Source organism: Pinus tabuliformis, chromosome 5_2 (genome assembly GCF_031772625.1).
Source record: "Pinus tabuliformis cultivar Carrire ecotype Pingquan chromosome 5_2, CPIR1, whole genome shotgun sequence".
In the NCBI taxonomy this organism is placed as follows: domain Eukaryota; kingdom Viridiplantae; phylum Streptophyta; class Pinopsida; order Pinales; family Pinaceae; genus Pinus; species Pinus tabuliformis.
Genome location: NC_142306.1, coordinates 457,658,229 through 457,684,745, shown reverse-complemented (window position 1 = coordinate 457,684,745; position 26,517 = coordinate 457,658,229). Strand labels below are relative to the sequence as shown.

Here is a 26,517-nt window from a genome sequence, read left to right as displayed (position 1 = left end):
ACTTTCAACAATTTTACCAAGTCTTTTATTGTAACACTTATATCCTTTACTTCGGGAAGAGTAGCCAAGGAGAATGCCTTCATCTGCTCTAGGTTCAAACTTGCCAAGCTTTTCATCAATCCTTTTGATGTAACATTTTCTTCCAAAAATTTTGAAGTATTTTACAGTAGGATTCTTACCATACCGAAGTTCATGAGGAGTTTGAGTGTTGTTTACCCAAACATTTGTTTTTTTGAGAATAGTAACGGCAGTAAATGCAGCTTCACCCCAGAAGATTGCAGGAGTTCTATACTCATCAAGCATAGCACGAGCCATTTGTTGAACCGTTCTGTTCATCTTTTCTACCACTCCATTTTGCTGAGGAGTCCTTGCAGTAGAGAATTCCCTTCTTATTCCATGTTCTTCACAAAAGTCAAAAAATTCATTCGAGGTAAATTCCCCTCCTCGATCAGACTTGAGATATTTGATTTTGTGATCTGATTCATTTTCAACCAAGGCTTTGAAAGCTTTGAACTATTCAAAAGCTTTGTCTTTATGCTTCAGAAGTCCTATCCAACACATCCTGGAAAAGTCGTAAATGAACAATATAAAGTATTCTTCTCCTCGAGGTGACTTTTTCCTTTGATGGACCACATAAATCATTATGGACAAGTTCAAGTGGCTTACTCGCTGATCCTTCCTTCTCAGGGAAATGTGTTCTAGTTTTCTTACCAAACTGACATGATTTGCATATTGTATTGTCTAGAATTCTGATGTCAGGAAGATCACGAACAACCTGATATTTGCATGCTTTCCTTATCTGAGGGAAGCTCAGATGCCCCAATATTCTGTGCCATAGCTAGTGTTCATCATTTTTGCTTAGATAGCATTGTTGTTGTCCTCCCTTGAGTATGTATAAATTATTTGGAGTTCTTATGCCTTTGATCACTGTTTCTCCTGTATCAAGCTCATGAACAATACATCCATTTGATCGAAATACTACCTCATTTCCTTGATCACACATTTGACTAACACTCAATAGATTATGCTTTAAGCCATCAACATACATAACATTTCCAGCTTTTACCTTTTCTTTTAAAAGAACAGAGCCTTTACCTTCTATGAGAGCAGGGGTGTCATTTCCAAATGAGACCTTCCTTTCCTTTTCTAAGGCACTATATGACTGAAGTTTTTCTTTATCACATGTCATATGTTTCGAGCATCCACTGTCGATGTACCACTGATTTTCATGTCCTTCTGCATGTAAGGCTATACCACATCTTTCTGTTTGTGGTTCTTTCTTTCTCCATGTTTTGGGACCCAATGAAGCTTACTCCTTCTGAGATGTTTGCCGAAACTTACTCCTGCATTCAGAATATTCATGACCGAAGTTGTTACAAATAGAGAATTCTATTTCATTTTCAAGAGCAGAAAAATTATTGTAGGTCCTCTTCATGATCCCAGTCACACTCCTTTGATTTTGTGTTTCTCTAGTCATGATGGTCTTGTAAACAACACATTGAGCATCTTTGTGTCCAAAGTTATGACATGAGAAACATTGGCCATTAAAGAAATTCCTGTGATTATCAAATCTACTGACCATGTGATTGTAGTTTCCATTGACATTCATTCTTGAAGCAAATTGGGAATATTTAGTTGTGGTTAGTTGTAGCTTTTGTTCATCCTTGAAGTAGATTGACCCCAATTTACCTGGTGATCCGCTTTATGCCTTTGCTGCCGATTGTCAACTTGTTCACTTATCCTTGCTGCATCAAGATAACTTTTGGAGGTGGGTGGCTTATGTGCTTGAGATGCTTCTTCAGTATATCCAAGACCTGTCTTTATTAGAGGAGAATGTTGTACTTTGATAATCTCATATAAAGTTTCAGATCCTTTAGCAAATCTAAGATTAAGAGCTTTTGTTTTCTCAATATCTTTTCTAAGTCCCACAATTTCACATTCTAACTTTTCATTGTGTTTTTCCCTTTCAGCAAGTTGGAATGTCCGAATATCTATAATCATACTCTTTGCTTCTAAACAAATTTTCAGTTTAGAAATTTCTTCATAGAGATCATCTTCATCTATAGCATCTAAGAAATCATCATCTTCAAAAGCCATCAAAAGTCTATAATCATTACCATGTTCATCTACATCACTATTTGAAAGTCCATCGTTGTCTTCATGTGTGTAATAGCTCTTCTTACTTACGCTCTGTTTTTTGTTCCATTTAACTGGTTCCTTACCTTTATCAAGCTTATCTTTATGAGGACATTTGGCTACATAGTGATTGACTCTTCCACAAGCAAAGCATTTGAAAGGTAACTTACCTCTGAATCTTCCAGAACCTTGTTGAAGGTTCCTGAAAAAAATTGATTCTTCCTCTCCTTCTGACATATGTTCTGACTCACTGTATTCTCCTTTTCCTGAAGATTTGAATGCGGCTTTTCTCATGTCTGATGGACCCCCTTTTCTCATTTCGAAAGCAGTTAGGATTTCGTGCAGCTGTGACATAGTAATACTTTGAAGATTCTGCTTTTCTTCTATGGCAGAAACTTTTGATTCAAAATTAGAAGACAAGGATATTAGAACCTTTTCAACTAAATTGACTTCTTTTATCTCTTCACCCAGATTTTTCATGCGATTAAAAATCTCATTTATACGTAGGAAATAATTAGCTACACTTCCATCATTGTGCATTTTGAGAGTTTCCTATTGAATTCTGAGAGATTTTAGTTTTGCACGTTTTACCTGATCGTCTCCTTCATAGCTTAGAACGATCTTGTCCCATATTTCTTTGGCGGTTTTGAGCTGCATAACCTTGATGAATTCTGATTGTGATATACTCCCCAATAGAGTATTGACAGCCTTTGCATTTGTTTCATGATGTTTTTTAACTTCCGTATCTGTAGGAGTTGCTACTGGAAATGTGTATCCTCCTTCCACGATATCCCAAACTTCTGTTCCAAGAGATTGAAGATAGACTGTGATTCTTACCTTCCAATAGACGAAGTTGCTCCCATCAAAAATTGGTGGCCTGATGGATGCCTCTTTTTTGTAGTTGCTCATGATGATAGATCTTCCTTCAAGCGATCAAGCTCCTTCTGAAGGACCTGCTCTGATACCAATTGTTGGAAATAATACTAGGGGGGGGTGAATCAGTATTAGAAATTTAACAATTTTCCATTTCCGTAAACAGATTTATATACATTACTTCTGTTAATTCAACCTGCATATATACGAAACTGTGTTTAGAGAAAACCACGTATATCTTACAGACTTATAATTTAGTTAGTTGATCTTAATTTGTGTATCAGAACCGTAAAACAGTAATCAAGTGCAGTAAACAGTACAGGCAATCACACACATGAACACAAGATATAAGGTGGAAACCCAATGTGGGTGAAAACCACCTCTTGCAATTCGTCTCTATCTTCTTTTAATAAGAAACTTCTTTTTACAATATTTCTATATTGGTGCAGGCTTCTACCTACAGAAGGCTACAACCTTCTCTTGTTCTCCAGATTCTCCTGGAAGGGAGCTACAACCCCCTTAGCTCTTGTACTAGCTGATGTACTAGTACGTAGGTGCTGGCCTACAGAAGGCTACAACCTTCTCTTTTCTTCTAGGGACCATGTTCATAAATTTTCAGATTGGATCCATCAATAGCATCAATCAAACATCAAAATATATCTGCATCAATAAATCTCCCTTGCACTAACCAAAACTGAATCAAACAATCACTTCTCTGAATGCTATAACTAGAATAGAGTAACAGTAACCAAAAACCAATCCTGAACCTAGAACACTACAGCAATAAACAAAAGTAGCCAAAACATATTTTATGAGACGTACACTACTCCAATATGTATAACCTGCATGCATACGCTGTTATATTAAGGCAAACCTGCATATACATGGTTTTCAATCACTGAACCAGCGTGTATACGTGCCTTTGTTGTGCTGAACCTGCGTACAGATCTATAAAAGATAATTTACCCTTTTCAACTATTCAGACATCAGCTTTATCGAGATCATCAGATTTACAGATCAAGTCATTGCGCCAAATATAAAAGATCAAAATCACACAAAGATACTTCTCTTCAAGCCTTAAGATCTTGACCCATCAATAGAACTTATCCTTCTTCTAGTGCTCAGGTTCCTCCTTGATTCAGATCTAGCTACGCATCATAACCCAATGACCAATATACTAGATCTTGCTCTTCATAAGATATTCAATCCTTGAGTGCCTTTGCCTAATGATCTTCTCCTCCTTTTATAGTCTTAGGCCTTACTCAATACCATGGTCCAAAACCACTTAGAACCAATACCTGGGTTCAACACTTCAGACGAGATACCATAGGTCCAAATACCAAGGACCAAAAACCAAGTTTTCCAAACTGTACACGCTTTTCTGTGCATGAAAGTGCGTGTCTACACATACGTGCCTTTTGGTCTGTGAATTTGCGTGTATATGCAGCTTGGTCAACGGTAACCTGCGTATAACTCCTTTTCCTTTATTCTGAGAGCCTGTGAGCTTGAACTGTCATCTAAGTAATTTTCCAAGTGAGTTGCCATCAAGGACAATACCTGTGCCATAGTGCCAAGCCTGTGTCATAATGCCAACACTATGCTCTCTTTCCTTCCATGTAATAGTTGTCCTACACTTCAAGCATTTTTATCCATTAAAATTCATAATTTAAAACTTTTCACTGCGCACATGCAGGTTCATTTCATACAAAGTCACATATAGGGCTTACTGATACGTGAGTTCAATATTCCTAACCTGTATATGCGTAGAGTAAAAATCTAAAAACAAAATTCCTACGATAAAATTCTTGAAAAAATGCTTGAAATGTACAAAAATTCATTGAAAGATCGAATTTGAGGATTACCTAGAAGTTTGGTAGCTGTTCGAGCCGAGAAATAGGGTGGATTGTGGTTGTTGGTTTTTTCTCTAGAGCTCTTTCTCTCAATTTTTCAAAACACAAATGAGGTTTGTTGAGTCAAAAGGTCTATTTATAACTTTTAATTTCAAAAACTTTTAAAAACCCAATTTTACAAAGTTTATGTTTTATTTTTAATTTTATAAACTTTGTGACCTTTTGGCTTTGAGTGTTGGGATAGGTTGTCTTTCAGGTTAAATTGAAGACTTTGATATTTTTTCTACCACTTCAATTCCATGACTTCTGACCCATCATGGCAGGTATCATTTTCGTCACTAGCATATAGGTTAGGGAAGATCACTTTTTCCATTGCATTATGCATTCTAGCCTCCATACTGCGATATGTTGCCATAGGGTCAACCCCATTGTGTTATGATTCTTAAACCATTTCCACTCACTGGGTTACAAAATCATGCCATGATGGTAGAGCCATCCTTTACATTGAATTCCTAGTTAGATCCTCGCTAGCATATGTTTCCCATGCTGCAATGATTGAGTAGGCTCGAGAGACCTCTTTAGTCCTGCCATGACTTTTGTGATGAAGATTCATTCTCCTTCTTCTTCGCTATCTTTTTGAATTTATACCCTAGAGGCTCCCACATGTTGAGTTGTACTGTTGCATTGTACATCGACTATTTGTACCTTTTGGTCTTAATCCGACTTTACTTGGACTCGTGTATAAGCCACTTTTTGGCCATTTCTTTCTACAAAATCAATCTTTCAATCACTTAGCATCTGCAACTTACACCTTATGCCCATAGAAAGAACATTCCTTTGAGTATCATTGACCAGTTTTGTCACCTTGCATTGAGCATAGGAATGTTCCCCTCCCAGGAACTAGCACATCTATATCTTGACACCCGTTCTTTCCACTGTACCATAGGAATTATTTTATTCCCTTTTAGGCTTTCCAAATATGAAAAAGACAAAAAAATTATATATTACAAAAAGAGCGGAAACGAGACTTTACTTCCATAATCGATGGCAGTAAGAGTCAGTTGTGTTGCCCTTTAACGAAGCACTCAAAGCAAGTCTTTCCTCCATCAGGATGGGCTTTAGTTTGACTTAGGAGAGACATAACCTTGTTATTGAATCTGTACTCCTTCGGTTGGTTATCTCTTCCAATCATATGGAGAGTTTTTTTATGCCTCCCGCATGACAAACTTGTACAAAATTATCATATGTTGCCATACAGTCACATTTTAGTCATGCTTTTGTTCAAGGGAAGTAAACTTGAGTTTGCTTTTTTGCAGTGTCTCTTAACTCATTTTCAATCGGCCATACCCGGTCTGTCAGAGTTATGTTCAGTATCACATCAGATATTTGGTCCTTTACTTGTGCTAGTTAAGAATGTCTCCATTGACTTCTTGCTGGTGGGTCTTGTCTTATTGACTTCGACAAATTGCTCTGACAGTAGGCCTAGAGCTGCACCCTGGCCCTATTTCCATCATTAATAGGTGACCTTGTTCTCAACATCGATCAGTATTATGGGTCTTTGAATTAGTGGTTTCCCTTATGCTCGATGTCAACTTACATTATCACACATTTTTGTAATACCTTGATTTTCATTTGACCCTATTGGTGGATTCCTCACCTCCGTGTCAGCTTTCATTATTGGTTGGTTCAGATGGTTTCTGTCGTGCGCTAGCCACATCTTGTGTACGCTGTAAACATGATTTGGTATGGTTACATCATTTTTCTTCATCTAATTCCTTCCACATTATTGGCATGTAGGTTACACTCGCATTGGATTGATGGAGGATGCCTTAATGCCTTCCTTCCAGTAGATCTTTTCCCATTGACTCCAACTCATTGCTCTGGGAATAAGATCTAGATTCCTTTTTCAGTACCTTAGGGTTTGCAGTCATTTGTGGTAGAATCCTTCACTATCAATAGTGAGAATACATCAATGTCACCTGATCGATAGATTCTCTCAAGTTTTTGACTTCAACTCATTTATTCGAACTTGTTAGATTGTACTGGGGTACCTTGACTCTCATCATCATTATCAGTGAGTTGTCACATGTTTGTTAACGATATAAATCAATGACCAGTAATCAAATGATTTTTCACATGGTCAACTTCAGCTCATTTATTCCTATAGTGTAGAAATGTACCATGGCGGTTGGTGAAGACCTCGAGTTGCATCAACTTTTGTTGGTTCACTTGTCAATCCGTCCAGTTTACTTCCAGTGACACCATCCCCCTTATATGTTGCAGTTCATCACAACAACACGCTATATGTTGGCACCCAAGTTGGATGCAGCCATTATTCCACTCTTTGACTTGGTACTTTAAGGATCAGTTATATGACTTCAGTGATCATATATCTACTTCAGCATCATTGATCAATCCTTTTATATGTGATATTGTGACATGGCTTTGATAAGTACTTTTGCGGCTATGATAAGATGATCCACTATGTATTTCTTAGTTTCCTTTTGTACTTGTATACATATTGGATCCACTCTACACTTGATATGCAGACATGCTTTACTATCTCTGAGCATGGGTATGCCCGCCTCAGACATGAGCTTTCTTTTTGATCTCTTCCACTAGTTTGGTAGGTTGGAATCTGGTGATCTCCTCCCAAGTCCTCACATGATTCTTTCTATACACTTAATACATTTTAGCCATCATGTACCCCTTCTGACCTCATATATTAGGGGGAATCTGTTATAGCATCATTTATCACCTTTATATACTTGATGCTCTGATTCATGGCCTTGGGCAACCCTTTCCCTTTAGACTTGGTCCAATTATTAAAAAACATTATTTTAAATTCCATACGTGACTTTGCCCTTCCAAAAATGCGTGCACATGCGGGTCTAGCTATACCCAACCCATGTATATGATTTAAAATATGAAAAAACATAAAATCCCTATTTTTTGGGTGGGTTTTATGGGTTACACTGGAAGCCTACCTACAGGAGCCCGTGGTTTAATTGTATCCCAATTGAAAAAACTATTTTGAGGTGACATAAATACACCTCATGGGGAAGATATAATGGGAGAGAAATATAGGATATTGACATTATATCCAATTGGTCCCTAATCAAGTATGATATATCCCTGTGCTTGTTGCACTCCTAGCTATAGAAAACCCTTGTTTCCTCACAGAGATGTCCATCTCCCTTATATGACATCCATGTGTATGCATTTGAAAGAGGATTGTTGAGGCTTGGGCTGGATGGATCCAGAGGAAGGTTTCACTTGGAGCCGTGGATGAATCAGGTTGTATTCTTCCACATTCTTTTGCAATCATCAATAAATAAGCTCTTTCATGATGTTATGATCTTAATTCTTTAATTCATGTTATAATCTAATTATGTATAATTTCATGTTTTATATTTATATGCTTATATGATCTAACATCTATATCATGAACATGATTTGAACTACTGCTAGTATATATTCTTTTCTTGGATGAGTTGCAGGTTTTGAAGCATTACAGGAAGCAGAGGGTTTGGACCCTACAGGAACGACCTCAAATGTAGGACCTTTGAGCACTATCTCTTCTTCCTATTTTAGTAGTTTAAGCATCAGGACTGCTTGTTTGCTTGCTTCTTGTTGGTGTATGCCCTTCACTCTATTGGTGTAACAAACTAGGAGTTCTTTCTCAATTACAATGCAGTTCAATTCAACTTTAGACATATTTTTGCTAATGAAGTAAATTTCATAAGGTAACTTATCATCTATCTGGCCTAAAGCTGCTCCTACATATTTTTTGGATGCGTCAACATAGATATCAAAAGGAAAAGCCAAATTTGGGCCTCTAAGTATGGGTGTAGTGGTTAATTTGTCTTTCAAGACCTCTAGGGCCTTTTGGAAGCTATATGACTAGCAAAATTATGAGTCCTTAGCTAGAAATCCAAACAATGGTGAGACCACTTTGCTGAAGTCTTTGATAAACCTCCTATAATATCTAGCTAAGCCCAAGAAGCTCCTAACATCCCTCTGATTTTGAGGAGTATGGACCCTTTTTATGATGACAACTTTGTTTGGGTCCACTTGTATTCCATCCTCAGATATTGAGTGGCCAGGGACATTCCCTTCATTGATCAAGAATTCACACTTCTCAGGACTAAGTGAGAGATTCATTTCAATGTACTTCTTCAGGACTTGAGTGGCCAAGGACATTCCCTTCATTGATCAAGAATTCACACTTCTCAGGACTAAGTGAGAGATTCATTTCAATGCACTTCTTCATGACTTTCCCTAGGTTAGAGATATTCTCTAGGAAGCCGCACCCATAGGGAGTGAAATAAGCCATGTAGATCTCTATAGAGTCATGGACCAACTCTATAAATATGCTATGAATTTGCCTTTTAAAAGTGGCAGGGGCATTACATAATCTGAAAGGAAGGACCCTATAAGAAAAGGTACCCCAATGACAAGTGAACGTATTTTTTTCTTGGTCCTATAGGTTGATCTGGATTTGATTGTAACCACTGAATACATCCAGGAAAGAGAATAAATTCTTCCCTGCAAGACCATCTAAAACTTGATCAATGAAAGGTAAAGGGAAATGGTATTTCTTAGTGGCTTTATTAAACTCTCTATAATCCACACATATCCTCCACGTTTCATTATTTTTTGGGACCAAAAATAGAGGGGATACCCACTCACTATATTAGATGGGATATATGAACCCTGCATCCAACAAATTTTGCAAATCTTCCTTTACTATGTCTTTGAGGGCTGGGTTCATTCTCCTCTGAGGTTGGAGCACAGGTTTTCATCCCTCCTTGATGTAGATGTGATGAGTACACACTGAAGGATGCACCCCTTTCATTTCTTTATAGCTCTAAGCAAAGGCATCTAAGTTCTCTCAACATTTTTCACAACTTCTCTTCTTGGATGGCTGAGGGAGAGGGATTAATCTTCAAGGTTATAGATGAACCAAATTATACCATTTTGACATGTGCAGGACTTGGGTCCACTAGGCATAACTCAGTCCAAGGATTACCCTCAGATTCCTTCACATGCTCATCAAGAGGCATGGTGTTGAGGGGTTGGTTCTAGAGGATTTAATCAATGAGGTCATCTTCATCAGGTTTCCCCCCTCCTATAACAACATCTAGGGTACAAATTGGATGGGATGTTGTATGATGCACTTCTTATTCCTCCTCCTCTTCCAACCATAGGGGTAAGTCTTGCTCAATAGATGGATGAGCAGGAGGGTACAATACCAACTGTTTGGAAAAATGCCCATTCTTAATGGTTATTTTCCCAGCTCTACAACTTATGTAAGCATCAACAATGGATATCCATGGTCTTCCAAGGATGAGACGATAACCATTGAATTTGATCTTGGGCTGGAGAATTAGGAAGTCATTAGGATACTCCTAGGAGTTGATAAAGACCATTACACCCTCAAAAAATCCCTCAGGAGCCACTGTGGACCTATCTGCAATTTGCCACGTTGGGGTGGTCTTTCTCAAGGATCCTCAGAGGTTTAGATTGAGCATAGTTTATTTATTCATCACATTGATGGAAGCCCCAAGATAAATTAGGGTGTGAGGGACAATGATTCCATCAATGTGCACATCTACCATGGGACTTCTAGGATCTAGATATTTTGGGCAAATCACTCTCCTCAGCAATAGATCAGATACCAATAAAATTGATGGTAGGGGTGTATTTCTTTCTCCTCCTAGGATGTTTGAAGAATTTCTCTTTTATAAGACTATTGTAGATGGGAACATCCTTGATAGATTAGAGGAGTGGAATTTTAACACACATGTTCTTCTAATCTCCCAGAAGTTCAGTCTCTTCTTGGGTGTGCTAGTTAGGATGGATCAATCTCTCAGGAAAGGAGGTGGATTTACTTTCGGGTTACTCTCTTACTTTTCCTCTTCAAGCTCCTTAGGTGGAGATGGAGGTTGGTTGTCTGGGAGAACTCTTCCATACCTGAGGTTGATTTCTTGAATCTCCATAGCATAGGCGGGGTAAGATGTCTCTCCACTATAGACCTATTGTGCTTTCTTGTTATTCGGGTTCGCATTGGGTTGAGCAGGCATCTGAGGTTGCTTGGGTGGAGCAATATAAATGAACTATGGTTGAGATGGAGGTGGAGGAAGTAAATCAGAAGGTTGGTTGAGTCGATGCCTCCACCCTTGTGATGCGTTATTCCACTAAGAATGTGTAGAAGCATATGACTGAAATGTTTTATTGATAGGTTGGGGAGGATATTTAGGTGCATAAGGCAAAGGAAAAGGTGTGTACCATGATGGATGAGTGGAAGAGTACCAAGGTGGCAGGGGTGCATTCTAGTTGGGATGGTAATAAGAGTAGGATACACCTTGCATGCACTATTGGTATGGCTGAGGGCCTTGAGGCCTCCTTTGATTGATGGAAAAAAGTTGTTCAGCCCCACCTTCTGCCCCTTGGTATACAACTCTCAATCTAGGAAAATAAGGAAACTTATCTGTGGCATGGTTTTCCTCACAAACTGAGCATACCTCTATAACATTTAATGGACATTGATTTCTAGGGTGCCTTCTAGTGCATTCAAGGAAGAAGATAGCTAAGGCCCTCTTTAGTTCTTCTTGTCTCCTCTTGATTTTTATGGTGTCCATTTACAAAGAAAAGGTATGGAACATTTCACTTTTAAAGTCCTCCAACATGTTCCCAATTTCATTCTTGATGGATGTTGTGGAGGGAGAGGAACTGACCAAAGCTTGACTAGCCCTACCCTTCTTCCTAGCAGCCCTAGAATTGTTTTTGAATACTGTCTTGATGTTTTCATAGGGTAGATGATAGATGTCTCCCCTAGACAACATGTTGAGGATTTCCAATATGTCATCCCTGATTCCTCTGAGAAGGACTAACTTGAATGATTCGAGATCAAGGGTGGATCTAGCCCTCCTATAACTGAGTTGGAATCTTTCCTCATAGTCTTCTAGAGATTCATTAGGTTGAAGAGTCATTCTAAAGATTTCCTCTTTGGTGTCTTTGGACCTACAATAGTCCCTGTACTTGTTCCTAAAGGATTGTTGCATGTGAGCCTAGGTAGCGATTATATCCCTAGGTAGACCCATGAATCAATGCAAGGTTGCATCCCTAATGGTGGATGGGAACAACTTCAACTTCTGGTCATCAGAGGTATAGTCATAAGTCCTATAGACAACAACAAACTCAAACATGAAAGTATCAGGGTCCTTTGAGGTTAATCCATGGAAGTGAGGAAGGGTATAAGGGCTTATATTCTTCATCCTAACATCTCCATTAGTTTCTCTAATGGGAAAAACCTCCTCATTCCTATTTTCAGCCATGGTGTGGGTATGTGGAATGGGATCTTCTTCTTCTTCCTCGATAGGTTCTTCAAATATATCATGCTATTCACCTAAGGGGTCTTCTAACTCCCCTATAGTCAAAGAGGGAAGTTGATAGTCACTGAAGAAGAGTGAACGTTTATTTTTTGATGGTGTGGGAGTATTTGGCAAGAATTTTCCTAGAGTGTCTCTACTCCTGTGAGGAAGGAAAGATATTTTTTTCCCTTTTATATGTTTTTTTTAAAACTAAATGAAAAACAGAAAGAAAATAAAAGATAACATCTACCTAGACACCTCCCCGATAATGGTGCCAAAAAGTGGTGAGCCCTGGTATTGCACCAAGAGTGCTGCAACTTCAAGAGGCTTTTCAAATTTACTTATCAACCTATGGTTTGTCCAAAATTCGAGGTGACAGTGCTATATAAACAATAGATGATATATACTCATGCCACCCTCAACTAGGTCACTTGATCATTAGGGCTCCAAGACCATTCCTCTACTAAAATTAAACAAGATTAACTACTGAAATCAGAATCTAAAAGCTAGTCCTAGTGAAAAGAAAGTAAATTCTTTTCAACTCTAACTTCTAACTGCTGTCAACTTGTAAATGCTACTGATTTCATTCATGAAAAACACAAGAATTATGCTAACTGCAAAAAGGAAATAATCTAATTTTTAATCAATCATCTAGATACCAGGTTTCCTTTAAAACAAAATATCATCCTACCAATTCGCAACCCAAGAATGCATGCATTATTCATCTAATTCACACTTGCAGATTAAGTAAGGTCCTAATTGCCAAATTTAGAATGAAAGAACTAATGCTATTCACTCTTGCAAGAAAGAAAAAGGAATGAAGGGAATGGACTAGGTGGTACTTCTGGTCATGGAATCCAATCTAAGTGGTCAACCTACTCCTAAACTAAGCTATGTTATCATTTCAAGTCAAAATAGGGTCAAAACAAGCTGCTACAGGATTCCTGTAGTGCCACAGGAAGTCCTGAAATGCTACAAGAAGTTGGCCGAGAGGGTTTGGAGGGTAAGGATGATGGGATGAAATGATGGAAAGTTGGATGAAGGTTGTGGGGAATGTAGGGAAGGTGACCAACACCCATAGACAAGCCCAACACTTTAGGAAAGCCAAATTTGGGCTAAGAGATCTACTCACGGTGAAAAAAAACAAAGATCAAGAAAATGGGTTGGCATGCATAAAAAAAGGGCGGAGAAGTACTAGATGGAGTTGGTGAACATATTCCTTTCTTGCAGATCCAAGAACCATGTAAAACCACATGGACCTGTTCCTCTTTTCATTTTCAAATTATGATAGTTAATGGTGGAAAAGATGAATTGAATTTTGAAACTATCTAACTAATGCTAGGAACTTGATCTATGCAATGAAATACCTTCTAAGCTACAAAAAACATATGTGAAGTAGGATACCATCTGTTGTCCTTGTATTATTTTTTTGGTAATTTATTGATGAACTAAAAGATAAAAGAATAATATAAAGATAAAATAATCACAAGTCATTATCTATATAAGAAAATATTTTATCCTTTCTGATTTTCCAACATGGTATCAGAGCTAAGGTGAAGGAGGAGAAGGCAAGGTATCTAAAGGAGATATCTAGGAATCATATAAGGAATTGTTATAAGAGGAGAAGATCACTATATTAAAGGAAAATGTCTAACACAATAAAGAGTGAGAACAAATTGGAATGAGCATCAAACTATAGGTCTTGGAAGAAGAGGATTGACCTCATTCTTGAAAAAAACAAGGTCTTCGATGTGGTCAAAGGAAAGGTGAAGAAACATATCGAAGAATCCAGTGATGCAGACAAGGTGAAGTATAGAGAATTGGAGATATTGGCTATGAAATTGATGGTAGAAATAATAAGGGACAATATTATCCCAATACATTTCCAATATAGACTATGCTCAGGAAATGTATGAAGCATTGTCAAAATTATTCACGATAAAAAATATCGATCAAGTAGCAAGCTTGAAGAATGAATTAAGGACTACAAAGACGACAAAAGATGATACTTTGGCTTCCTTCATTGTAAGGATATCAATGATTAGAGATGAAATTCAAGTCATAGATGAAATTATACCATAGAAGGATCTAGTCTATTGGGATTACCACCTACTTGGAGTTCTTTTGCTTCAGGTCTCTATAGTTGGAAAGAATCTCCTACCTTTGAGTAGTTGTGGAATGGAAATGGTAATTTCATTACTATCCAACAACAAAGAAGAAAAGGTTTCAAATGAATACTTTGCTTCTCTCAATAAAGGACACCCCAAGAAGTCAAGAAGGCTAATAAGGAAGGTTGATATGTCCAAGATAGAATGCTACCAATGCCACGAAATGGGTCACTATAGAAGTGACTGTCCTAACAATTCGAAGAGCAAGAGAAGAAGCAGAGATCAAGCCAATGTTGTTGAAGAAGGATATCCAAAGAATACTAAGCCCGAAGAACTGGATATAAAGGACTTACACTACTAAAGTCCTTTAATCTAAGCTTTAGTTATTTCATTTTTATTTCTAGTTTTTAGGTTTAAAATATTTTGGAAAAACGTTTTTATTTGTTCTTAAGGTTATAGGTATCCCTCAAGCTTGGAGGGAGCCCTCATCAACCTCCAAATATAAGTATATTATTACATTTTCATTTTTAGTTTTCCTTATCTATCTAGTTTTGTTCACATTAAATACTAATCACATTTCTACTCTTATTTTCCTTGTTTAGGAAAACTTTCTGAAGTCTCAGGTAAGAAGGCCTCACAAAACAAAGAATTGGAATTACAAGGTTTGTTAAGAAACAAGAGGTGTGTTTTGAATTAAAATTTTTTCTCTCTCCATATTCATTTTTGAGAAACTATTACTAACATATTTGTGTCTAATTTTCTTGAATATTAAAGATTCTTGATTGGGTGATTCGTCATCAGATAAATTTACCCTCCTCATATCTTTAATCACTCTTGTGGAACCCTAGAAAGGTTCTATGTGAAAAACCCCAACTTAAGGGTATGTTGATGATTATGTGTGGAACCCTAGCCTACTTAGGGTTATTATTGAAGTCTAGAGAAAATTCTTAATACTTTGATGATGTCATGTTTGGGGTTTTGGTATGATAATGAAAACCCTAACTTGTTAGGGTTAAATGTTAATGTTTGAAATCTCAAACCTTTGATGTATTGGTAATTTAAAGGTTTGTTATGTTTTGTATTGAAACCCTAGATCATTAGGGTTCGGTAGGGTGTATAAGAAAGACACTTATAATGTATTATAAATGAAATCTGTGGCATGTGTGTGTTTATCCAATCAAACCCTAGTCTGATTAAGTTTGGTATATGTCTAATTGTTGTGGATATTTTTGTAGTTGGGTTTGACTAACACATGATATGAGATGCTTGTGCATGATGATGAAATCTTAGATATATGATTTGACCTAATTGTTGATGTTCATGAATCCTAGGGTTTGGAACTAAACCCTCGTTGAAGTTTAATTCTCTAGGACGATAGTATTTGTGAATTCTAGGGTTTCGTAGTTAAAACTTAGTATAAGTCCAAATTTATGATATATGATGACAATGTGATAATTTGAGTTTTGTGTAAAATTGTTGAAGTATGAATTTTTAGCTATGATTTATGTCTGATTGTCTGAGAAAATCTAGGGTTTGCAACAAACCCTAGTGGAAGCTAGTCATGTCATTGATTAAGCTGTGATTGGTTTTGATTGTTGAATCTCATGTATGAAATCTAGGGTTGAATGAAATCCTAGTAGGAAGTCTAACATATGAATTTTGAAAGTTGTAGATCAATTTCTATTTGAATTGTTTCTATGGTTGGCAATGTGATGTAATAGGGTATATCATACCTCTGAAAGAAACATTGAAACCTGAGATGTAATGAAGGTTGTTATGAAATGATCAAAGTCTTGATGATATAGCCTAAGGTTTATGACAAAATCCCAAGCAAGACGTTGAAGTGTATGTGTCTCTTGTGTGTATATAAGTTTGAGTATTTTGATATCTAAGTTGAATGATTCCATGAATTTGATATGGTTAACTTCATGCTTCAATAGATTTGGTTGTACTTACTATTTAAGTTGTACAGGTACATAATCTTAAAAGATGGTCAAGATGTTCGTAAAGTAAAGTTGATGTGATAAGCATGATGTGAATGATGATGATCATGATAACTCTGATGAGAAGGATGGAAGCCATGAAATATTCTCTGATGTCGTAGAAAATAAGTTGAGAGGGATCTTGGATGAAAGTTGATCTCCCTAGGTTAAGAGGGAGCTTGGGTATATTCCTTGTATAAGAATGATTAGATCCTCCCTGATTAAGAGGGAGTGATGGATATGGTTCTCTACTTCATGTGTCATGCACTACACCAAGAATAACAACCGTAATTGTTAGTGAGACAAGAAATTAGAGAATGTATTTTAAAGGACTACTGAGATAAGAAAAGCCGAATCGATTTTTGGAATATGTTGTTGAATGAGAAGTAGGAAAGGGAGTTGTATGATTGATGAATATTTTGTCAAGATTCATTGGGAAAGCTCTAAGTCCTATTATGAAAAGTTGAGAATCAACATCAATTTTCCTGGAAGACTCTAGAGGTTTGCATCTATTTATGTATATTTAAAAGTTTGTTACTAATAAGGGTTTTGTTTATACAAGTAAATCTCTCGAAGGTTTGACAACATGTTTCACATGCTTAGGATTGTCGATTAGTTTGATCGGGAAAGCTTGTTGCCAATCTATTTGATCAGGAAGGATTTGTTACCGATTTGGAATAATCAAGATGTTGAGACTTTGTGTGTGAGATATCGTCTGGGAGGACATCTGGCCGACACTTTGTGTTGATATCGAATTCCCAAAGTAGGGAGTGTGGCATTGGCCATGGAGCTATGACCTAAGATACACACATATATCCTTGGGTTGATGGTTAGTAAGTTATCCTGATGGTACCTAGAGAGGCTAAAAGCTTTAGTCCATCTTAGTCCCACCTGGATAGATTGCCTTGGTCAGGAATCTAGTCCATGGAATTGTGGTGCCTAAACTATTGGAGGACCTTGGATAGATTGCCCTGGTAAGGAATATAGTCCATCACATTATGGTGCCTAAAATTATTCATGGTTCATGTGTTCTAAGATATTCCTTATACTTAAACTAATGAATACCTCCCAAGTTAAGAGGGAGCATTGAAAAATGTAACTAGGAGCGGTCTTCATAAATGTATTTAAGATGTACTTATCAAAATAATGAGGAAAATATTTATTATTTATATGACTTATTAAAGCATGGGTTTCATGATTGGATCATTGTGTTTTAGGTCAAATTCCCCATTCAGGACTTCCAGGATTTATTCTGAGTCATCAAAGTCATTACACATTAAAAGAGACCCTTCTTGGGCTTTCGGATCATGTAAAACGAATTATTTTTAAGTCAAAAATGAATTTTGCCTTCTCCACACCAAGTCAGCCTCAAGAAGATCAAGATGGCCTCAATAAGAGTAATTTGACCTCCCTGGAAGGCCATATATGCAAGGTAGTTCGAATTCATTTGTAGAAACTCACTCTCACTCACATAGTTCGACATCTGAAGCTGGAAGCTGGAAAAATTCAAAGTTGATGACAGGCTAGAAAAGGAGTTGGAAAGAAGTGTGAGTTTATGGAAGGAGATAGAATACCTCAAGATCGAAATTTTGGGACAACTCTCACTCAGTTATGAGGTGTATCAAGAGAGATCGAAGTCTTCCAAGTCTGGTCAAAGCTGCTACTGCTACTGCTACTAGGTTGAAGTTGCTGCTGATGTTGCTAGGTCGAATTTGCTTTGGAAGGGTTATCATTTGAAAGAAGGATTGAGGGATGACTTGGTGTGGAGGAAGTATCTGTTTGGGTATAGAGTCTTGGATTATCTAGAGAAACTATTGAAGGAAGGATTGTTGACTGATTTTTCCCCTAGATAGGGTTTTTTCCTGGCTGTCTACCTACATCTGTTGTCCTTGTGTTATTGTTTTGGTAATTGCTTGATGAACTAAAAGATAAAATAATCACAAGTAGTTATATATATAAGAAAATATTTCCACCTTTCTGATTTTCTAACAACAGGGTCCTTCAAAAGTATGTAACATGGGTGCTCCTTGGATAAGGAATTAAATTTTTCATCCAACAGGTGCTCCTGCTTGAAATTTGAGTGAAATTGTAGGGAGATAAGTTGAAAATACAAGTTGAAATAGTTTTTTTTCTTTTTACCTCTAAAATTGGATGATGTAACCTAATCTTATTTTATTATTTCCACAATGATTTTATAATATTCCTTAGGAGGACCATTTTAGACCTCAAAATTTCTCTAATATGAATTGTTGAAGAAGAAGGAAGAGATGAAGAAGAGAAAAGCAGAGAAGCTACAAAAGAAACAACAAGAGGAAATATCAAAGAAGTAGAAAGCATAAGAGGATAGGAAAAGAGAAGAGGAAGAGGAACAACAAAATCAGATACAAGAAGAAGAAATGAAGAATAAAAAGGAAGAAGAATATTTACAGGAAATGGAGGAAGAACTAATGGCTTGTGACATAGAAGCAAAGTTAGAAGAGGAGGAAGACATTGAACCAATTGTAAATGATCAAAGTATTTATTCAAGACCTCCTCTCATTGGTGGCCATCTCCCATTCAGAAAGATTGGAATTTTTCCTCTGCTCAATGATAGGATTATGGATACTTTTCCTTTAACATTGTAAAGGAGAGAATTGTACAGGAAAGGAAAAGGTATTTTCCCAATGGCCTTGCTCATCTTATCTCCATAGCCACAAAGAAGGTTATAGACTATAACAATAGGAGGAATCCTCAAGTAGTCATCGTATAAAATGTGGCCTTTGTGAAAACACCATAGGATAATACAAAATATATTATGAGTCAGAATGAATAGTTGCAAAAAGGATCTCACTATAGTAAAGCACCGGATCGATCATATTGTTGTAGAAAATCAAAGGTTGTATTCTACTAGTATCAACATGACAAAGCTACGATTGGCCATTCTTGAAGAACTGAAGTCAATGGAATACAATATGAAGAACCTTTACAATGAGATGATCCCTTTACATGAGGTGATGGAACCTCTAGTCAAAATTCAAAAAATATCTCCAGAAATCCTGAAGGTTCTAAAAATTGCATGCACAACTGTGGATTTGATGCAGGATTGGGGCATCAAGTACCTTAACATTCCTGAGTGGTTAGTCAAGAAGGACATATTAAAAACTGCAATGGATACAATAGATCTGAGACTACACATTCAAAATTATAACCAACTTGGTAAGCAAGTGACCAACACTATAACTGCCTATGTTCGACTGCACAACAACTTAGAGTCCCTAGCATGAAAACATAAAATACCTTCAATGGGCACACTCAGAGAAATAAGGGGAAAGGATGTCATCATGCAAGAGTTGAAAGAATTAATTGAAAAATAGGGCAAGCAACAAATCAAGAGATCTTGGAGGTGACTAAGAGTACTATGTTACAGTATGTAATTGGGCCAACCAAAGTTCCTGTGAAGTTATTCATGTTGTGGAGTAGTATACAATCAAACTCCAAATCTATATTATCATATGCATTATAGGTGAAGATGTGGTACAATGCAAATCTACCGACAAAATTCAAATTTATTATAACAAAGTTCAAAGCATGGCACTCCTATATTACTAATGAGCTCCACTCTCAAGCCATTAATTTGTCTTTTCCTCGTACATGAGGAAATTTTGTCTTATTGTAATTTTGTCCTATATAGACACCATTTTGAATGTCATTTTTCTTTTATAAAAATAAGAAATTCAATGTAAAAGAAGTCCACGAGACACATGTGGAATATGAAGAGTGACATATAAGTCCATAGGTTGTAGAAGTCAAAGAGTCATGAGGAAGCTCAAAGGTCATTTTCATTTGTTATAAATAAGCCCTCATAACTCAAACAAAGGGCTTGGACTTTTGGAGAATTGGCCTTGGCTTCTCTAGTTCTTCATACGAGAAAAGATCATTCTTTGGAGAAGTAAGTGGTAGTTTCATGTTCCACTATTGGGGCTAGCATTTGATTAATGTAACAATGTACTTGGATCTTTCATTTGATTATCAAAAGGTATTGGAGCCAACACTATTTCATGCATGTATAGTGAATGTTGTAAGACTATTCTTTAGATGTTTTCGATATATGTTTATGTTATGCATACTAAATAGAATGAACTATTTCGTTAACTTTAGATATGAATCTTGTTGAATGGGTGTTGTTATGTGTTTCATGATCGTTGTTATCTTGTGAACTATTTTGCAAGTTAATTAACGATTCTTTTCTATTTCTCTCACATGTCTCTCTTAGGATAGTACTACTACTTTTCTATTAGAGGCCCGTCTCTTATCTCCCTTTCATGGAAGCTCCCTTTACACTTTACAATCAGTGTCTCACAAAGCTTACATACTTTCTGCCCCAAAGTTATGCATATGATCTCTTATGTGTGTTTGGCAGCCAAGGCATACCTCTAAGATCTTTTGCAATGGTGGCCAGGCCTAATATCCAGATGGGGCTCCTACTCCAAATAATGTGAGGTCTAATTGGGACTTCACATCGGGGAGACCCCCTATATGTTAGTGGCATCTAGCACCATCAAGAGTTTGGTGCTAGAAGGAGGGCCAAATGAAAAGTTGAGTCCGTAAAGTTTGTTTGAACATTTAATCTTAAATGGATTCATCACAAATCATTATCCCAAGATGCTTTTCTAATGCTCTGGATCTTTCAATCCCTGCAAAATTTTTACATACCTTGTCACATTTAAAGTTTGATGGAAAGGGTCAAGCAAGCGTCCTTAATTATGTGGTTGAATTTGTTCAATTATACTTTGTAAGCAGAGTTTATTTAGAGGATATACTTGTTAGGTTGTTTACCCTTATATTGGAAGGTCATGCCAAGCAGTGATGTAATTCTTTTCTTGTTGCTTTTATTCATTCTTTTCAACAACTTGTTAAGGAGTTTCGTCAAGTTTTTGACAGGTATGAATATCAAGATGTTTTTAATAAGATTAATCAACTTAGGATGAAATCAAATAAATCTCTAAAAGAGTTTGCTGATAGGTTTCTTCGTATATTTTATGAGTTTTCAGATGAATATGTGGATTGGGAATCTTGGGATAATTTTTTTTAGTTTTTGGTAAGGACTTCAAGGAAGTATTTTAATCAAATATTCTAGATTGTCTTTCCTAAGGGGAACCTCAATCTTCCGAGAGCCTACTACTTTAGTTCATTTTCCTCGCCCTTTCCCTTTACCTTTTTGGGTTCCACTTGTTGACCCTATTGAACTCAGGAAATATGGAAACAAAGTCATTGATCCTCTTCTTCTCTCCTCATCCCCTATCCATGGATCCGATATGATAACTAACTCCTCAATTATTCCAAGTAATAACGTGGTCTCAAATGATAATTTTAAATTTGATTTTAATGAAAATGAGGCTTAAAAACTATTGGTTATGATTTTCTCTTCCTTTTGTCTCTTTCTCAATATGATGATTATTCTTGTCCCATTAATAATTCATCTCATGCTCTTGGTAAACACTCTGTCAATCTTGAATCCTTTTGTTATCACAAAATCACACACTGAAGGCTGCCTATCAGTAAGATAATGTGTAACTATTTCAAACCTAGCTTTGGACTAAGGCTTAGCCTCCTTAGTCTGAGAGGGCTCTCTCACAGATTGTGAATGTTGATCACTAACAAGGAAAGATGGCTAACTCTTTAACAAACACATGAAAATAAGCTGGCTGGACAGATATCAGATTGATTCCCATTGGGCTTATGGAGTCTCACACATCTCAGCAAACCAAAATACTATTTTTCATGGAAGTCAGGGCTCTTTACATCTATGCTCAAACATAACTAACATAAAACACAGTCTGCCATAACATACAGGAAGTCAGAGCATGTGGGCATGAGTTCTGAGTGATTATGCAATAACAGAACTGTAAAAGAACACTAAAATAACAAGCCACCATACATTTGAACAATGAGATCTATTGAGAATCCTGAGGCAAAAACAACAGTCATTTGTATTCCTGAAACATGCTTTACATAAACCAAAATAGACTTGTTCTCTATCAAAGTATCCAACCCTTTTTACATCCAAGTCTGATCTATATATAGGAATACATTCTTAACCACCTTGAGCTTCCTCCTCCAGCATGAGGGGAGCTCGAAGGTTGCTATTAACTACTCCTGTCTTCTGTTTAACTAACTCATTAAATACATAAGTACTGAACTGTAATTACAAAGAGTCCTAATTTAATCAAAACTCAAAATCTGTCCTCTTCGTAGCATGATTCCTTCTTGATTCTTGACATCTGTCTTTCTCTTCGTTCAGCTGAGATGGCATGAGATGGGCAATTAATGTCTCATGCTGGCTCTGCATACCGGAGGCTTTGATCTGTTCTGTGCTGGCTGAGCATATCCCTAACTTTTCGGTTCTGGTCCCCCATCACCGAGTATGCAGCAGTGGGTACTTTAAGTCTTTAATAACCCCAAAAAACAAAAATAGAGCAGACTGCCACGTCCATAACGTGCTGGCCACCTTTTTTTATGTGTGAAGACAACACCTTTCGAAAAGATTTGCTGACTTGTCAATCATAATTGATTAGCTCAACTGAAACATGCAGCTACAGTTAACTTCAAAAGCACAGTCTTTCAGCATCAGTTATACAGCATGACTTTTATGTTGAGCTATGTTAAAACAATAAGACCTGAAATTGCATTCATTTATGCCACCACCAACAACAACTTCTTTCTCTGACTTCAATCAATAGCTTTCCAATGTACTGACTGTTACTTGCAATTTTAAAGTCCAGATTGAATACAAATTCAAATTCCCAGCTTTTCATCTCCAACGTGCTGACACCCCCAACTTTTGCATAATAAGCATTGTTAAAGAATGCATCATCAACAAACTTTGCTGCAACCATCACACTTGTGAAAAGTGTGTAATATTTATTCTATCCTACAGGATTCCTGCACAATTCAATGACACAGCTACTTTACCTTTAATTCCTGGCTCTGTCAGCCCTTGAAACATCATAAGAAAACCTGTTAGTTACAAGCACAGAAATTGACTTTCCTAAACATAGACAATAGACATTCTGGAAATAATGAATTCATCCTGCCGAATGCAACAAGTGGCATTAGATTCCTTGCAGTGAGTCCAGGAAAGTTGTGGACTCAATAATCACATTCTTGTTTCAAGTTTCAGTCCTAATCCATTCCTCAGTTTACTTGCCACCACAAATTTTGAGGAACTCTGGTGTTGTCCAGTTGTTTCACATTTTACAATTTCTTTCAACTTCTTCAACGCACAGGATCCTCACCACCTTCCCCTGAATTTGATTTTCCTCCTATTCTGTTCATTGCCACGACAATCGATTTATGTGTTTCCCTTTAAATAGCGCTAAGTGACATACCCCCAGTGCAAAAGCGCTGCACAATTTCTGAAGCTGGTTCGACCTTCCCAACAGAGATAGAAGGCCGATCACTTGTAGATTCTAGGAGGTCACGAAGGCACATATGGCATCAATAATGTGACAGAAGGATCAGGATCATCCTACATGATTTCTGCAGCACGATGAAATTCCTCTTTGAGCACACGTATACTGTGCTTGTCAACAACACGGCCCAAATCATGAGAAATCTCGAAGGGGTCTTCTATGCAAATAAGATGTCGCTCATTTCCAATACGCCTCGTCCAATCCTTTTCATTCTTACTAAGAAACCCTCCAGTGCGTACTGATATCACCGAATTGGCATAATCATGACGGAAAGCCCAGTAGTAAAAGAAAACTGATAGCAATTGACCAAGGGTTTCCTTGTTTCCAGCACCATAGTTTTTCAGTTTCTCAACTTGATCGAAGTAAGCACATTCAGTCTTACCGATTACAACTTGGTATGCTGCTTCCATTTCCTGTAAGCAAGGAAGAATAGGGAGTCTGCGCTGTTGTAGAACGTGTATGCACATAAGCACATACGCATAGCTAGACAGAGTACCCTGATATGTCTCATTGATCTGCTGACCTTTTGCCCAATGCTTTACCATGAATGCAAGTTGCTGTAAACGGACATCTATTTGTGCATAATCATAGAGAAGCTTTGTATTTACGACCGCCAGGATACTATTAGGTCAGAGAGCATGGCCTCCATTAATAAGATATATCTGTTGAGAGCTGGATCCGTCGATATCACCGTCGGGCATCCTCCATTTACAGTGCCATGTGTTCATTACCATGCTCTGATGCATGCCATGTGTGCACGTTGCTGTCGTTCAATCATCACTGCAGAAACTTGACTTTCCACCCTCTTGTATTGTAGTTTGATCACTAGGAAACTCTTTATTTTCTTTTAGGTAATCGGATAAGTACTAGATGCAAAGTAAGAAATAAAAACGAGGCTATGCAGAACTTGCATTAGCACCGCTAATGATTTCGATCTGCGTTCCAAAGTCAATATGACTAGCAGGTGCTCCAGCAAGCATGACACGATCCTTGAATGAAAAAGTCTGTTTCATAAGCCATGACATCCCACCATTGCGGCCTTTAGCTAAAAGTGCATTTTCTATGTATATAACAGCTTTAGGGAGTGACTGTATTTTCCTATTGCCAGCGCCTTTTGGAAAGAAACAATAACCATGTCTCCAGTATGCACGGTGGCATGTTCACAATTCATCAAGCAGTAGTTTCATTATTTGCAGAATATATTTAATTTGTGAACCTATCGGCCTATGAATCCTGAATTCCAGAAACCATAAACCAAACTAAAAATCACCTTCTTTCTTGCTGGACAACAGTCGATTATAATCCTCTGTAGTAAACCCATAAAAGGCATCTGGCACATCTGGAATCGGTTTTGGGTTACGTGAATTTCTAGCAGCCGAACTGAGAAAAACAAGTACTTCCCGTTCTAGAGATAAACTCAAGTGTGTTGCCCGCAAAAACCATTTTCTTTGACTGGAAACAATAGGCTGGCCCTTCCATAAAGAAAAGCGAGGTGGATCTTTTTCAAGATTGAGAAGTTCAAATGACAAACATGGTGACTGTGTAAAGATCAATCTTTCAACATGAAGTCTTGCCCCTGTGAAGCAGTTATCAACAATATTGCAAATGTCTTGATCTAGCTTTGCTACATCTACCGAAATTGTAAGGTCAATCTCCTTGAGACTGAAGTAAAGGGCGTTCACCGAAGTATCAGGTAAAACACCTACAGGATTTACCACAATGCCATCAGCCACAAAAGAAGTAATTCTTAAACATGATTCCTCTTGAAGATTAATCTTAATGGGCTGCAACTGAACAACTGTTTGTGATGGACCAAAAAGGCTCTGGTGTGGCTCTAAACACTGCAGTGTCAATAGTAGTAAGCACCATTCGGGCAGAAACCTTATCATCAGGTGGAAGTAAATTAGAAAAATACCTCACAAACGACCCAAAGTAATGACCTGATTTATTGTTTGAACAAATCCCCAATTTCGTAGCACGCTACGAAATCACTAAAACAGGTTGCGCTGCGAAACTGCTAAAGGATTTATGCGCTGCGAAAACACTTTGTCCTTAAGCTAGTCTGAGAAATTTTGGCAACAGAATTTTCAGTGATAACACCTTTAATCATATTGAATCATTGGACGAACATTATATTGATCATCATGTTTTCTAAGAAATTGTATGATGATAGTTGTCCAAGTCTAATGGATGAATTTTTATTTTCTCAGGAAGACTTAGATTTGCATAAATTTCAATTGGAGTCTGATCTTATTATTGAATATTTTCTTACAGGAATATCTATCCCCACCCGCCATGACTTGTGTCAAGATGTATGTAGTGAATTGACTAGTTTGTCAGATGAAATTTTCCAAGATGATGATATGCTAATCATTGAAAATTTTGGTCTGATAATGGTAAAACATTCCATGAATCTTTTAATTTAAACAACTCTTATTCGGTTCAAGAAGATATTATTAACAAAAATAATTGAAGTTGTTCTCATTCATGTATTGAACTGACCATGCTTTCTAAGCCTAAATGTTCATCATTCGAAGGTTCAAAATGATTTCAGGAAGTTGGGGCACTTTATTTTACATTGATGGTTATGTTAGGTCCTCGCTACCCTCATGAGACTTTTAAAATTTGGTCATATTAAGATTGTTACAAAACTCTATTATTAGAATCCTCTCCTCGGATGATGACTCTCTCTTGAAGAATTTTCGGTTTCTTCATATGGAATTATCTCATCCTCAATATGA

The 26,517-nt window shown here is 37.1% G+C and overlaps 1 protein-coding gene across 1 annotated transcript; it reads right to left on the bottom strand.

The window, feature by feature from the left end:
• Positions 1–23,832: 23,832 nt before the first annotated feature.
• LOC149159657 (UTP:RNA uridylyltransferase 1-like) lies at positions 23,833–24,321 on the bottom strand. Its single transcript, XM_089434380.1, has one exon. The coding sequence runs from the start codon at positions 24,319–24,321 to the stop codon at positions 23,833–23,835; it is 489 nt and encodes a 162-aa protein (XP_089290506.1).
• Between the last annotated feature and the right edge of the window lie 2,196 nt (positions 24,322–26,517).

Bases quoted from the DNA above. Each gene is read 5' to 3' on its own strand.
- LOC149159657 (XM_089434380.1), bottom strand. From the start codon at position 24,321: ATGGTAAAGCATTGGGCAAAAGGTCAGCAGATCAATGAGACATATCAG.